Below are 14,862 nucleotides of genomic sequence, written 5' to 3'. Positions count from 1 at the left end.
TGTGTTTCATCCCGGTTACTTTTAGCTAACTGCCTGTGAGTGGTAGGAGTGCAGTGAATATTTTTCAATGGATTGATAGTAATAGGTTCCCTGCAGAGTGGCTCGTTTTCAAAAATTTTCCGGTGACAAAGCTGCTTTGAATTCCAAAATGTGAAAATTAGTCCAGAAAATAAATTGGCCAAAGGATAAATTAATAGGAAATTTAAACTAGCTTTGTAAACAGGCAAATTTTGCTTCTGAACCATAGTTGCTAAACAAACCCTCCCCTTCTCCCGTCTCTTCTCCACATAAGCACAACCCTTACAGCCCATATGTGTTTTTGACTGACCTTTCGATGGTTTTATTGAAGGAATGGATTTGTATACCAAATCTACATGGGCTTTAAAATTCTTTTTTTTTTTTTTTTTTTTTTGAGATGGAGTCTCTGTTGCCAGGCTGGAGTGCAGTGATGCCATCTTAGCTCACTGCAACCTCCACCTCCTGGGTTCAAGCAATTTTCCTGCTTCAGCCTCCCAAGTAGCTGGAACTACAGGTGTGTGCCACCACGCCCAGCTAATTTTTATTGTTGTTGTTGTTGTTGTTTTAGTAGAGATGGGGTTTCACCATGTTGGCCAGGATGGTCTCGATCTCTTGACCTCGTGATCTGCCTGCCTCAGCCTCCAAAGTGCTGAGATTACGGTGTGAGCCACCACGCCCAGCCTAAAATTCTTTTCAAGCGCTATATTTTTCCTTGCAAAGGTGCCACCGTGAGAAAGATGGTGCCATCAAGAGGAAAAAAAAAAATCTTTCTCTTGGTAATTAAGCTTCAGAATGGGATAATGATTTCTCAGTCTTAATGCTTACCTATCCTTCTCTAAAAGTTTTTAGTTTTTAAATTTGAAAAACAAGTACAGCAATGTCCTGTGTACTCTTCACTCAGTTTCTCTCAATTGTTACATCTTGTGTAACTATAGGATAATATATTAAAACCAATAAATTAATGTCAGCAGAATGTGTGCATATAGTTCTATGCCATTTCATCACTTGTATAGATTCCTGTAATTACCACTGCAATCACGAAAGAGTTATTCCGTCACCACAAGATCTATTGGTGTTAAAATTTTACCAGTTCAAATGAAGTGTAGAACTCTTATCTCCTTTTAAGTCTCTTTGCCTTTCCGTGTTTTTGTCTTTGATATTTCCTACACATTCTTTAAGATCCACATCAGGCAATGTTATACTTTTTGCCCCGATTGTCAAACATAATTTAGAAAACACAAGAGTAGAAGGAAGGTCTATTGTGTTTACCTGTATATTTGCTGTTTCCATGGTTCTTTCTGAAGTTCTAATATTCCTTTTATCATTTCCTTTCTCTTTCAAGAACTTTTTTTAGCCATTTTTTTTTAGGGTAAGTATGCTGATGACAAGTTCTCATAGTTTTCTTCATCTGAGAATGTCTTTTTTTTCCTTTCATTCCTGAAGGATAATTTTGCCAAGTATAGAATTCCGGATTCATAGTTCTTTTCGTTCCTCTCTTGAAAAACGTGCCATTTCCTTCTGGGTTCTCTGGTTTCTCATGAGAAATCTGCTGTCTTTTGAATTTTTTCCCCCCATTAGATGTCACTTTTTTTCTTTGCCGTTTTTGAAAAAAATTTTTTCTTTTTCCTTAGTTTTCTGAAGTTTGATTATGCTGTGTCTTGGTATGGATTTGTTTGGATTTTCCCTGTTTGGGGTTCACTCCACTTATTGAATCTGTAGTCTCTTGCCAAATTTGGGACATTTTTAGTCATTAGCCAATATTTCTTCAAATATTTTTTCTTAACGTTCCAATCTGTTTCTCTTTGCTTTTTGTGAACTCTGATTACAAGAATGGTAGATCTTTTGTTATAGTCTCATGGATCTCTGAGGTTCCGTTTCTTTTATTTTTCGGTTTTCTGTCTATCATTTAAATTAGGTAACTTCTGTTGTTTTCAAGTTCACTGATTCTTCTGTCCTCTCCAGTATGTTGTTGAGCCTACCCATGGAGGTTTTGTTAAAAAAAAAAAAAAAAAAAAAAAAAATTGGTAATTATATTTTTCAGCTGTGAAATTTCCATTTGTATTTTTCTTTACATATTCTATTTCTTGCTGAGACTTTTTTTCATTTGTTCCGAGCATACTTGTTATTACTTATTGAAGCATTTTTATGACCATTTTAAAATCTTTGTCAGAAAATTCCAATATCTTTGTTATCTCAGTGCTTGTGCCTATTGTTTTCTCATTCAGTTTGAGATTTTCCTGGTTCTTGGTATGACATGAGATTTTCTATTGTATGCTAGACATTTCGAGGACTACATTATGAAACTCTGGATCTTATTTAAGTCTTCTCTTTAGCATGCCTCCTCTGATAATTTACCTGTTGGGGAATTAGTGGGGTTGGTGGTACAACCTACTACTGCTAGGTTGTGCCGGGTGAAGGTCCAGGTTCCCCACTTGGCCTACTTGGACACCTTAGTGGAGAGAAGTGTCTTGTTATGGCCAGACAGAAGTGGGATTTCAGTCTCCCCACTTAGCCTCCACTGATACCGCTGCAGAGGAGCAGGATCGGGGAAAGGTAGGTGAAGGCCTCATTATCACTGGGTGGTAGTGAAAGTTCTGGCTTCCCATTCAGCCACCTCAGAGACCATCCCAGTGAGGAGGTAGAAAGGGACTTCTTTACTACTGGAGTCTGGGTGGGAGTCCAGGATCCACATGGCTTTGCTGGCACTTTTGGTGGGGGAAGGCTTATTTACCACCGGGAATGGATGAAAGTCCTGATTTCCTTTTTGGTCTTCTTTGATACTCATCTTGCAGAAGGGGGAAGGGTGCCTTGTTATAGCTGGGCAAAGGCGGGAGTCTAAGCTCCCCATACAGACTTTGCTGGTAGAGATGGGAGTGGGGTTGCATTTTCTTTCGTGGTGTTTAGCTGGAATTAGGGTGGTTATAGTAAAAAAGTTTCTCTCTTGCTGTGTTTCCCCTTTCCAGTTCCTTTGGCTAGAGAGCATGGGTGTGTATTTGTTTTTGTCTGCTCCCATCAGTATTTCTGTTGGGAAATAGCTCCGAGTTTTCACCTCTTTAGCTCCGAGTCTAGGCTGTATGACACAAAAGAAAAACCCAGGGAACTCGCCACTATGTCATTCATCAGGATCTGGGGTCCCTAAAGAGTCTGCTGCCTTCTCTCTGCATTTCAGAGTCGTCTTTGAAACTTAAAAAAATATATGTCCAGGGTTTTAAAACTGTACTTGGTGGGAGCAATAGGGACAAGTGGGTTGACTCCACTTTGCCCTGCCCCACCTCAAGTTTTGAGTTAATGGTCTTACCCTGGAATCGGCAAATGAGAAGCAGTATACTACTTATGCTTTCCATTAGCATAAGTAATGGGATAAGCATAAGCACAGTCCCAATAGCTTTCCTTCCTCACCCTCTTCCACCTCTTTCTCCCACCTTCTGTCATGTAGGACTTCCCTGGTAGTGCATACAAGAGTGAACATGACCTAAACTGGTTGGATAAAAGAGAATACTTTGCTGGGAATTTGGGACATGGACTCTTCTCTTTTCCATTGGGTTTGCTGATAAGTGAATTCACTGGGTTGGAATTGCTGTGGCTTTGGGGAATAGAACTTGGGGCTCTATTGTGTGGAGGCTGACAAATGTATTGAACCCAGAAAGCTAGGAGAATGGATATTTCCAGCTCTAGATCAAGCCAATACTGAAGTAACACCCCATTCTGTTCAATTTCATGAGCCACTAATTGTCTTTTTGTCTAAGCTAGATTGGGGAAGATTTTTTTGATGCTTGGAGTTAAAGACTTCTGATACTTGCACACCTATTGACCTAGAAATTCCACTTTGAGGTTTTGATACTACAGAAATATCTGTACAGATTCACACAGGTTTATGTAAAAGGTTCATTGGATTATTATATTACCTAAATGTAGGAGGCATACTAAATGCCCATCAGTAAGTTTTGGAAATTGATACAGCTATTAAAGGATTAAGACTTCTGTACTGATACAGAAGGCTCTCCAAAACATGTTGTTACATGAAAAAAGCAAGTTGTCAGAATAATACATTTAATAGATTCCATTTATGTTTTTTAAAAACTCACAATGTAACTGTGTAATATAAGTGCATAAATATAGACAATTTATAAATGTGCTTCCTTTTGGAAGAGAGTTGAGATTGGCTGAGTATGAAGGACTGCTATTTCTTTTGACCTTTTATTTTTGTTTGAGACAGGGCCTCCCTCTGTCACTTGGGCTGGAGTGCAGTGGCGCAATCATGGCTCATAGCAGTCTTGACCTCCTGGGCTCAAGTAATCCTCCTATCTCAGCCTCCCAAGTAGCTAGGACTACAGGTATACCACCATGCCTGACATATTTTTTAAAAAACTTTTGTAGAGATAGGATTTTGTCATGTTGTCCAGGCTGGCTTTGACTTTTTATTTGATAGTGTTTGCATCTTTTAAACATTGAGACTATACTTATGTTATCTTTGTAATCAAAAGATAACACATTAAAAATTATGTGTATGTACCCATTCTTCTTAGTAATAATTTAGAATTAGATTCTTCTTAGTAATAATTTAGAATTCCTCAGTTAGAGCAAGAGTCAACGGAAACCAAAAATTCTCACTTGAATTCAGTACCTGATTAACTGAAAGTTCACTTTCCGTAATCAGTTGTCCCCTAGCATTGCCAGCTTTTCCCATCGACTTCTAGCTATAGGGGTCTTGTGTGTTCTCAATACTTTTTTAGGGTGCAGATACTAGTAACCTTCTTAATACTTATACTATTTACTGTTTCTCTTAGGCTGTTGTCTTCTGAGATCTAAGACTGTCTCTTTCCCTTATCCTCTGGGTGTTCTTTCAGACAGCCTGCCTAATAGAACTGGTGTTCTCTAGTTCCTCAATCTCCGCATCACATCCTCCTACATGGGCATTTTCATTTTCTTTAATATTCAAGAAAATGGAATCTTGCAACATTTTGAACATTTTAAACAACAACAAGGAAAAAAAAAGACTACCTTCCCAGTCCTCTAAATATGAAAGGCCTATGGGAGATGCACTTGTGACAGTGGCTAAGAAAACTAATGATTATTTTGTAATTAATTACCTCAGTAATTACAATAGCTAACATTTGAGTGCTTATTACACTAAGTGCTTCATAGAGATTATCTCACTTGATCCTCCTAACAATCCTAGAGTAGATGTGTTTTACTGATGGCGGGATAGAGAAGCTGAATAATTTATCCAAGGTCACACAGCTAGCAAGTGACAGAGTCAGGATTTGAACCTGGGTCTAGTTGGGCTCCAACATCTATGCTCTTAACCACTATACTTGGTTGTCTCATGGCTAAATATCAGTGCCAAACATGGCTTACAATAGCAAACTTTTTTTTTGGTAAAGAGTAGTCTGGAATGTGTCAGCATAGCTAAATTAGTTTCATTCTTTACTGAAATATTTTGCCCCAGTAATACTTAGCACAGAGCTTAATGGGAATTTATGTTCGTATAATTGTTGTTTAATGTATGAAACTTCAAACTAAAAAATACTTTTGTTTTAATAGCTTCTGTATACCTTTGAGAAAGACTTGCAAGTTTTCAGTTGCTCTGTCAACAGTGAAAGAACTTTGCTTGGTAAGTTGAGCTCTTACTGCTACATGTCAAGAACTGAACTACATCTTTTAAGAGTTTCAAAGTATTAGATTTTTTCAGTATTATTCTATAACAATGATTTTCTGAGAAAGAAATGTTCTTGAGAAGTTAAGTTTGAAATAAAGAATATGGAGGGTATACCTACAAAAAAGAATGTTTTGTGTTCTGCCCTTATCTTCTGTTGACATATCTCTTTGAGCCCTCATCTATTTGAAGTATAAAATGGTAAGCTTTAACAAGCCATCATATGGATCAATTGCTAATGGAATTTTTTTTTCTTTTTCCATTAGCTGCAAGTTTAGTTCAGTCTACTAAAGAAGGAAAAAGGAACGAACTTCAACCAGGTAATGAAATTACACTTTTTAGTACCTATGGGTAGATGAAGGTTATTGGTAGATGATTTATTATACTACTAAATAAGATTTCAAGCATCTTTAGAAATAGCCATATTGTATCTCAGAATAAAAGACAAAGGTCATGTCAAGCATGAACAAGACTTCTAAAAATATATTTTTTTTCAAGCAAACAGAAAAGTACAGACAATGATCTAACAGTGATTTAACAGAAGTATTAAGATGGTAATTATTACCTGCAGGCTAAATAAATGCTGAAGTAGAAACCTATGGTCAGATATTGATGTAAAAGATTGGGAAAGTCAAGAATGCATCTTTTCTTATATCTGGTTAAGTATTGATTAGTACCTAACACATTTTAAGTAGTACACCAATACTGAAGATCAATTCTGCTCATTTGCCAAGGCCCACTTTATAGTTTTGTAGCTGTGTGATGCTCCCTGGCCCCTCCCCACCACCTTTTAAAAAGTGCTTACTGGAAGTCATCCCTCTGTCTATAACTCAACACTATTGAGTGCCTGCTGTGGGTCAGGCACTATGCATGGTGCTGGGGATACAATGGTGTGTAAGAGAGGTATAGCATCTGCCCTCATGGGGCTTTCAGTCTAGTCTAGGGTTTCAATTGCAAATGCATACATTGGCCAGAGAGACCATGTAAATATGTGAAGTAGTTTGAATGTAAGAAAAAAAATCAAGTGACCAGCAGAATGTCTTTGTTGTTGTTGTTTTTTTTCCCATTTTTAATATACAAACCAAGAAATATTTTTTTTTCTTTAATGGAAAAAAGAAAAAAGTTCAAGAGCTATAGGGACTAGTAGTGGGGGTGGGGATGCCCTGTGGGGAACTTTCAAGAGGGGGAGCCACTACTCAGCTCTAGCTTTTTGTTGTCACTAGCAAGTCCAGTGGAACAGGCTTTTCAGTTTGTCAACGGAAGTCTGGAGCTTTTTGTAAAGATCGAATTTGTAAATGTTGGCTTGAATATATTTAAAAATCCTACTTGGGACAATAGTAACCACCTGTGGGCTGGAGCCAGCCTGTGACTACCATTGGTCAACTTCTGGCCTAGTGGGTCTCCTATCAATCTCTTACTATTCTGCTCCCAGGTGCTTTCCATCTGTTCTGTTTATTTGACGCTTAAATTCCTTCTTAAATTACTTCTTTTGTTAGCATAGTTACCACTCAGATGGATTTTCCTGCCGCTGCATGTGATGGAAAAACCCTTTGTACTTACTTTCCACATGAGGCTTGTGAGGCACTCCTGGGCTTCTCATGACACACATTTCCCCAGAGCCGAGTCTGGATAGGACTTCCTTGGGGGCCTCAGTAAAATTGTTTATGGGAGATTTGGTGCGCGGGAGGCTCACCTGAAATCTCATAATTTGTATTGCTCATCCTTACCCTCCTCCTGCCTTGATATACTGAGAACAACAACCCCTTCCTTCTTCAGTGCCATGTTCTCCTTTTCCCAGTACTGTCGGCACTCTCTGCTCCTTTTAGAATTAAGCGCAGGGCTTGCTTCAGAGGAGATAGAAGTGGAATGGCTTAAGTAAAATATGATCTGGGACATTGGTGTGCTGACACTTAAAACAAGGGTATGGGCAAAACCCCAGGATATGGCCCTGACCTTTGGGCTAATAGACCCCTTTCTCCAAGAAGAGGAAAGGCCTAGCTGCTGTGTTCCTGGAGGTGGTGAGGGTGGGCATCTGTATAGAACCTTGGGTTGGCTCCTATGCCTCCCAGTTCTTCTTGAGCCTTATTTTTTTGGCCTTAAAAATTCTTTATTATGTTGGGAAACTGAGTAGTAACTACATTTTTCACATCTATCTATTGTTCACCATATATGCCTGTCACACAGAACAATGGTAATTTATGATTATGTAGAATATAAAATTTACTTTCAGACCAATTTTAAACTTTACTTGATTATAACATTAAAGTCTATTCAGGGATGCTTGCTCAGTCTTGTAAGTTTGATGCACTTATAGTAAGATTATCTGCTTGCATCTTTAAAAACAGTGCAATGAACATTATTAGTTATTGTATTGGATACCTCAAAACTTTACCATGTTGGCCAGCTCTGCCTAGGTGTAGTCTGACAGTGCCTCACCTCAGCTGCCCTACCTGTGTCTTGCTTTCTGCCCAGGGTGCTTGGGAAAATCTATTTACTGCCTACACACGTACAGCTTGGTAGTATGGTTGGGCATGATGCCCAGGAGAATAATCCATGACCAATGGTGGCAAGGAGCTGAAAGATAAATAATCTTCCTTTCCGTCTCCAAAGTGGGTAATTGTGAGGTGCACTCCAAGCAGCTTAAAATCCAGGGTGGTCACTAATTTGATAATGCCCCATTTACTGGTATACTTTTCTTCCCTGTTTCATTCTTCCCAGTCCCTTATGCCAACCCTGGCTAGAGTGATCCTAGAGTTATATTGCTCCCTGAGATAAGTTCTTATCTGAGTGTGAATTTCCCCATACACTGTGTCTGAAGCAGAGATTTGAGTGCAATTAATTTATTTGGGGAAGGATACTAGGAAAGGCCATTAAGGGAGTGTTTAAACAGAGACCTGAAGGTGGGGAGAGAACAAGCACGAGGCTATGGGGAAAGCACATTTCTGGAAGATCAAACAGTCATCACAGACTATACTTGGTAGACTCACTGTTCAAGGATAGTGAAGAGGTCAGTGAGACAAGTGGAGTGAACAAAGGGCAGAGTGATAGGAACTGAGGGCAAAGGAAAAAGGAGGTGAGGTGCAGACAGATCACATAGACCAAAGGAGGCCATTGTAAAGATTGTGGCCCTCATTCATAGTAAAATGGGAAGCGATATGCATATTGAGCAGGGGCGTGATCTAACTTGCTTCATAAAAGGATTGCTTTAGCTGCTGTGTGGAAGATGGACTGCAGCAGGGCAAGGGGAGAACTATTATAATCTAATGGCTTGGACTGGTGAAACGGAGCAAGGGCTAAGTGACTGTGTTTGGATGTATTCTCAACTTTTCAAAATTGGCTGCTTGGCCAGGCACAGTGGCTCACGCCTGTAATCCTAGCACTTTGGGAGGCTGAGGCAGGTGGATCACCTGAGGTCAGGAGTTTCAGACTAGCCTGGCCAACATGGTGAAACCCTATCTCTACTAAAAATACAAAAATTAGCCGGGTATGATGGCACATACCTGTAATCCCAGCTACTTGGGAAGCTGAGGCAGGATAATTGCTTGATCCCAGGAAATAAAGGTTGCAGTGAGCAGAGATCACACCACTGTACTCCAGCCTGGGTGATGGAGTGAGACTCCATCTGAAAAAAAAAAAAAAAAAAATTTATATATATATAAAATAAATATATTTATATATATTTATATATATACACACACATATGCATGCTGCCGGATTTGATGGGAATATGAGATTTGATGGGAATATGAGAAAAAGAGACAAGTCAAGGATGACTCACTGTAAGGTTTTTTGGCTAGAACAGGTAGAAGGGCGTGTGGGTGTGTATGTATACATGGGAGGGGCAGGAAAGAAGAGTTTCATTTGGACTTGCTCAGTTTGACATGCCTAATAGACATCCCAGTGGAGATGTGAGGTGGAGTTTGGAGATGAGTCAGAAGGCCAGGTAAGAGGTCGGGGCTGGAGAGACACATTTAGGAGTCATCAGTATATGAAAGATATTGCTCATCATGGGACGATTTCATTTTGTTCAGTAAAGATTTCAGATGATGTAATCAGAAAGCACTATAGGATTTATTAGAATGTTTTATTTGAATGAATATTTGGAAAGGTTATTTTGTCTGTCCATCAAATGGCCTTACAAACCATTTGATTATAAGATGTGGTTTGTCTCAGGTGGGGTTTAACACTGTTGCTTAAAATGAGATTTTTCCACAGTAGATGAGACAAATTGCACCATCTTTTATGTAAACAGGTTTCTTTGATCCACATACTTTACGGTGCAATTTTTTTTCTTTTTTTTAATCAATAGTGCTCCTTTTCTTGGCTGTAGAGATGGCAGAGTTAATATTTTACTGAGAAAATGGCCTTCCATAGCAAACCAGGTTCTGGCTGTCCCCTTCATCCTCCCCTGTGGAGTTGCATTTGCCACAAGTCACAGCAGATCCTCACTGGGCAGCAATTGGGGTGACCACATGGGTCAGGGGCCCCATTGCCACTGAGATTTTCCAGAGCTCCCTCTCACCATCATAGACAGTGAAGTGTCACAGATACTCTGTGAAGCTGTGATTTGGTTCAAGAGCTTGAATAACCAGAGCTCCTTCAGAACCAGGCCATACTGAACTCTCCCATCTTTGTCACCATTTCACAGCGTGTGCCTGGATCATACCTCCGTTCTCCTCATGTCATGTCTATCCCTCTGCCTGATCCTGCTGTCTCTCCTTGTGGTTTCCAGATATTGCCTGGTCCTGTCTTCCCCTTCAGTGATGGTCTCCCAGTCTCCACTGATAATCTTTTTTTTTTTTTTTTTTTTTTTTGAGACAGTGCCTTGCTCTGTCACCCAGGCTGGAGTTCAGTGGCATGATCTCGGCTCACTGCAACCTCCGCCTCCTGTGTTCAAATGACACTCCCGCCTCAGTCTCCTGAATAGCTGGGATTACAAGTGTGCACCACCATGCCTGGCTAATTTTTTGTGTTTTCAGCAGAGAGGGGATGGACAGACTGGTCTTGAACTCCTGAGCTCAGGCAATCCGCCCACCTCAGCCACCCAACATGTTAGGATTACAGGCGTGAGCCACTGTGTCCAGTCTCCACTGATATATTGATTCTCAAAAAAATTTTTTTTTCTGATATGGAGTCTTGCTCTGTTGCCCAGGCTGGAGTGCAATGGTGTGATCTAGGCTCGCTGCAACCTCCGCCTCCCAGGTTCAAGCAATTCTCCTGCCTCAGCCTCCTGAGTAGCCGGCACCACAGGCATCCACCACCATGCCCGGCTAATTTTTGTATTTTTAGTAGAGACAGGGTTTCCTTGTGTTGGCCAGGCTAGTCTCGAACTCCTGACCTCAGGTGATCCACCTGCCTCAGCCTCCCAAAGTGCTGGGATTACAGGTGTGAGCCACCTCTCCCGGCCATCAAAATTCTTAATTTAGCACCTCATAGAATAATGGGATTTTATGGCTGAAAGGGGTTGTAGAAGTAATCTGGTTCTTTGGTCTTTCATTTTATTCTGATTATTATTTTTGAGACAGGGTCTTGCTCTGTTGCCCAGGCTGGGGTGCACTGACACTCTTATGGCTCACTACAGCCTTGAACTCTCTGGCCCGAGTGATCTTTCTACCTCAACCTTCTGAGTAGCTGGGACTACAGGCACACACCGCCATGCCCAGCTTGTTCTTAATATTTTTTTCATTTTTTTGTAGAGATGGGGTTTCACTATGTTGCCCAGGTGGGTCTCAAACTCCTGGCCTCAAGTGATCCTCCTGCCTTGGCCTCCAAAAATGTTGGAATTGCAGGTATGAGCACCTTGCCCCACATGTTTTATTATGTTTAATAATGAGGCATTGAGGCCTAGGAAAGCTTGGTGATTTGCTGTGAAGTAAATACCAGGATAATGTAAAACTGAAACGAGAACTGATGTCTCTAGAATCTTAATTCACAATGCTTCTTTTCTCACTGTGAAAGCACATGGTATGTTATTGAGAGCACAAAGTATGTTGCAAACCTGTTTGCAAAGGTTTACTCTTATTATGCTAGTAATATTAGTCAAATGTCTAGGTTGTACTCCAGAAGGGAAAAATTAGTGTAGAAAGATTTTTTTTTGCCTTGAAAGATCTTCCCATTTTAAAGATAAGAAAATCTAGCTGATAGCTGGCTATCTCATTTGGATACAAATTCCTGCTTAGAAAAAAATAAAAAAAGACCAAATATATGGTGATTCTTTTTCTTCTTTTTCTTTTCTTTTATTTGAGACAGAGCCTCGTCTGTCGCCCAGGCTGGAGTGCAGTGGCGCGATCTCAGCTCACTGCAACCTCCGCTTCCTGGGTTCAAGTGATTCTCCTGCCTCAGCCTCCTGAATAGTTACAAATGCGTGCCCCCATGCCCAGCTAATTTTTTTGTTTGTTTAGATGGAGTCTCACTCTGTCACCAGGCTGGAGTGAAGTGGTGCAACCTTGGCTTACTGCAACTTCTGCCTCCTGGTTTCAAGAGATTCTCCTGCCTTAGCCTCCCGAGTAGCTGGGACTACAGGCGTGTGCCACCATGCCCAGCTAATTTTTTTTTTTGGTATGTTTAGTAGAGATGGCGTTTCACTGTGTTAGCCAGGATGGTCTCAGTATTCTAACCTCATGATCCGCCTGCCTCAGCCTCCCAAAGTGCTGGGATTACAGGTGTGAGCCACTATGCCCGGCTGTGATTATTTTTCTAATGAGAAAATTTCCTCTTTCTCCCCCAAAAGGTCCCCCCTCCCCCCGTCCAGTTAAAATACATAAACTTTTGGCCTGGTGCGGTGGCTTACACCTGTAATCTCAGCACTTTGGGAGGCTGAGGCAGACAGATCATGAGGTCAGGAGTTCGAGACCAGCCTGGCCAACATGGTGAAAGCACATCTCTACTAAAAATACAAAAAAATTAGCCAAGTGTGGTGGCGGATGCCTATAATCCTAGCTACTCAGGAGGCTGAGGCAGGAGGATTGCTTGAACCCAGGAGGCGGAGGTTGCAGTGAGCCGAGATCATGCCACTGCACTCCAGCCTGGGTGACAGAGTGAGACTCAGTCTCGTTTAAAAAAAAATTATATATATGTATGTTTCTATATATACATAATACACACATATATACACACACACACTTTTAGGTCAAAAAATGTCAGCTTGTACTATTTAATATGCTAATTTAGTCATACACATTTAAAATAACAATAAGAGAAATTCATTTCCCCACCCCCCCCCATACTCACCTCTCAACAGAGCATTTCTATTCTATTTTTCTTCACAAATATCTTTGACACCAATGTTTTTCTTATTCCTGGAGCCATTTTTTGAGTCATCAAGCAGATTCCCAAAGTAACTCATCCATACCCTTGGTTGTAAGGTCCTGTCACTAGGATTTTCATCCTAAGCCACAAGCATCCATTTACCAAACACTGGATTTTCATTTGTTCTGTAGTATGTATATTATGTGATTCAATATAATAACTCGCTGTCTTGCTTTTTCAAGTAATATTTAAAAGGTATGTTTATAGATAGATCCAGACCTTCCAATTGTTAGGACATAGCCCAGAAATTGTTTCACATTCTTGGTTTTTTTCAAAAAATAAAGCAGTGCTATCAGGTTGCTTTCTTAAATATTGAAAACTAACACTGATTAAATTCCACGCTTCTGTGCCCTCCCCAAATTGTATGTTATTTTTCACAGTGAAGTCACTGAGAGACACTGGATCATATTAGAATCTCAATAAAAGCTCAAATATAAGGCCAGTCCTTCTTTTCTACAGTTTAATCTTGGGGGAGGGGGAACCTTGACCTAAATTTAGATGTCTTTGGTAACTCCATGCGGGGAAGCCCGTGTCCATGGACTTCCTCCTGATTGCTGTCTTTTATGGCATTTGCTAGATGTGACAGTGAAGAAATAAGTGGGTCATTATCAGTGCTGTACCGCTGTCCCCGAGGGAAACCCCGCCTATGTCCTACTGATAGATACTGTCAGCCTTAACATGTTCATGTATCAGAAATCATTTTATTTTCCTACACAAACAATATTTGCCATTGTGCTGCCGAATTGGAGTGACACAGAATCACACTGTGTTTATTTAGACTTAAAAGCCTAGAGGGCTTGTGGAGCTATGCTAAAAATGGCATAGAATGAGCGCAAACAACTTCTTCACTCCGTGTATATTGATTTCTCCCTTGAGATCTTTTCTGTGTCCCTCTTGGATTTGTAGAAGTGTCAAACTTTAAAGTCAAACTTTAAGAAAATTACCTTTTATTTTCCCCCGGTAGAATAGCTAATACAATAGTTAGCATATTTATATTTTTGGAAAGTTCAGATGTGTCTGCTTTTGCAAATCGTAGAATTGTGATAATTGGGAAAAGTGATATCCATTAGAAACCCGTTTGTTAGGCCCTTTTACACGTTGCTGGTGAGAGTGCAAAGTAATATACAGTGATCTTTGATTTCAGAAGCCGCTTGTGTTTTAATTGTGATGCTTTTCTGTAAATGCAAAATTCTTATAACCTGAAATTTGTCTCCCTTGTATCTACTGTTGTTTCCAGGGCTGTTCAAAGACTTCCCTTTTCACATTTGCATTTCTTGAGTATCCTGTGGTTTTCATAATACAAAGCAGCTTCTTCAGGGCTCCTGAGGGTGTGGAAGGCAGGTCCTTTGCTGGGCTGATTGCTCTTTTGGGGTCCTGGAGCTACCACACATCCTAGAGAGTAAAACTGGGAACCAGGTGTACAGTTTCAGTCTCCTCACAGGACTTTAGGATGGTAGAATTGTTTAATAGTTTATAGTCACTGTGGTAGGATTTATCAGAAATTGCTCTTCCTTCTTGCTTTGGAAAAAATAATGTGTGATATTATAATCTTTGTTACTAAAAGCCTTCTTTTCTCTGTAGGATCAAAATGCTTGACTTTGTTGGTTGAAATCCACCCTGTTAACAATGTGAAGGTTCTAAAGGCTGTGGATAGCTATATTTGGGTTCAGGTAAGTAAGCATGCCATTCATCACTTACCTCATTAATCAAAAGGTATGCAGCCTGGAGGAATTGGGGTTTACAAAGTACTTTCACTCTATCATTATCATATTTACTCCTCAGAACAGTCTTGTAGACTACTGTGCTGGAAGTATCCGCTGTTTCTTTGCAAGCATGGAAATTAAGAACTCGAAGCTAGCTCCACCAACTCTGTCATGCTC

At 40.2% G+C, this 14,862-nt stretch overlaps 1 protein-coding gene across 4 annotated transcripts in view; it reads left to right on the top strand.

The window, feature by feature from the left end:
* Positions 1-14,862, top strand: part of GSAP (gamma-secretase activating protein) — a 102,278-nt gene that overhangs the window by 13,428 nt on the left and 73,988 nt on the right. For all 4 annotated transcript variants that reach the window (XM_033192967.1, XM_033192964.1, XM_033192966.1 and 1 more), the window contains 3 exons: positions 5,563-5,632; positions 5,941-5,994; positions 14,564-14,652. In XM_033192967.1, the coding sequence (XP_033048858.1) occupies positions 5,563-5,632; positions 5,941-5,994; positions 14,564-14,652 (213 nt within the window). The remainder of the gene's footprint in view (positions 1-5,562; positions 5,633-5,940; positions 5,995-14,563; positions 14,653-14,862) is intronic.

This window comes from Trachypithecus francoisi, unplaced genomic scaffold, assembly GCF_009764315.1.
Source record: "Trachypithecus francoisi isolate TF-2019V2 unplaced genomic scaffold, Tfra_2.0 Lachesis_group4, whole genome shotgun sequence".
Classification (NCBI taxonomy): domain Eukaryota; kingdom Metazoa; phylum Chordata; class Mammalia; order Primates; family Cercopithecidae; genus Trachypithecus; species Trachypithecus francoisi.
The sequence above is the reverse complement of the archived record's forward strand: the minus strand, read 5'-3'. Positions and strand labels throughout refer to the sequence as shown.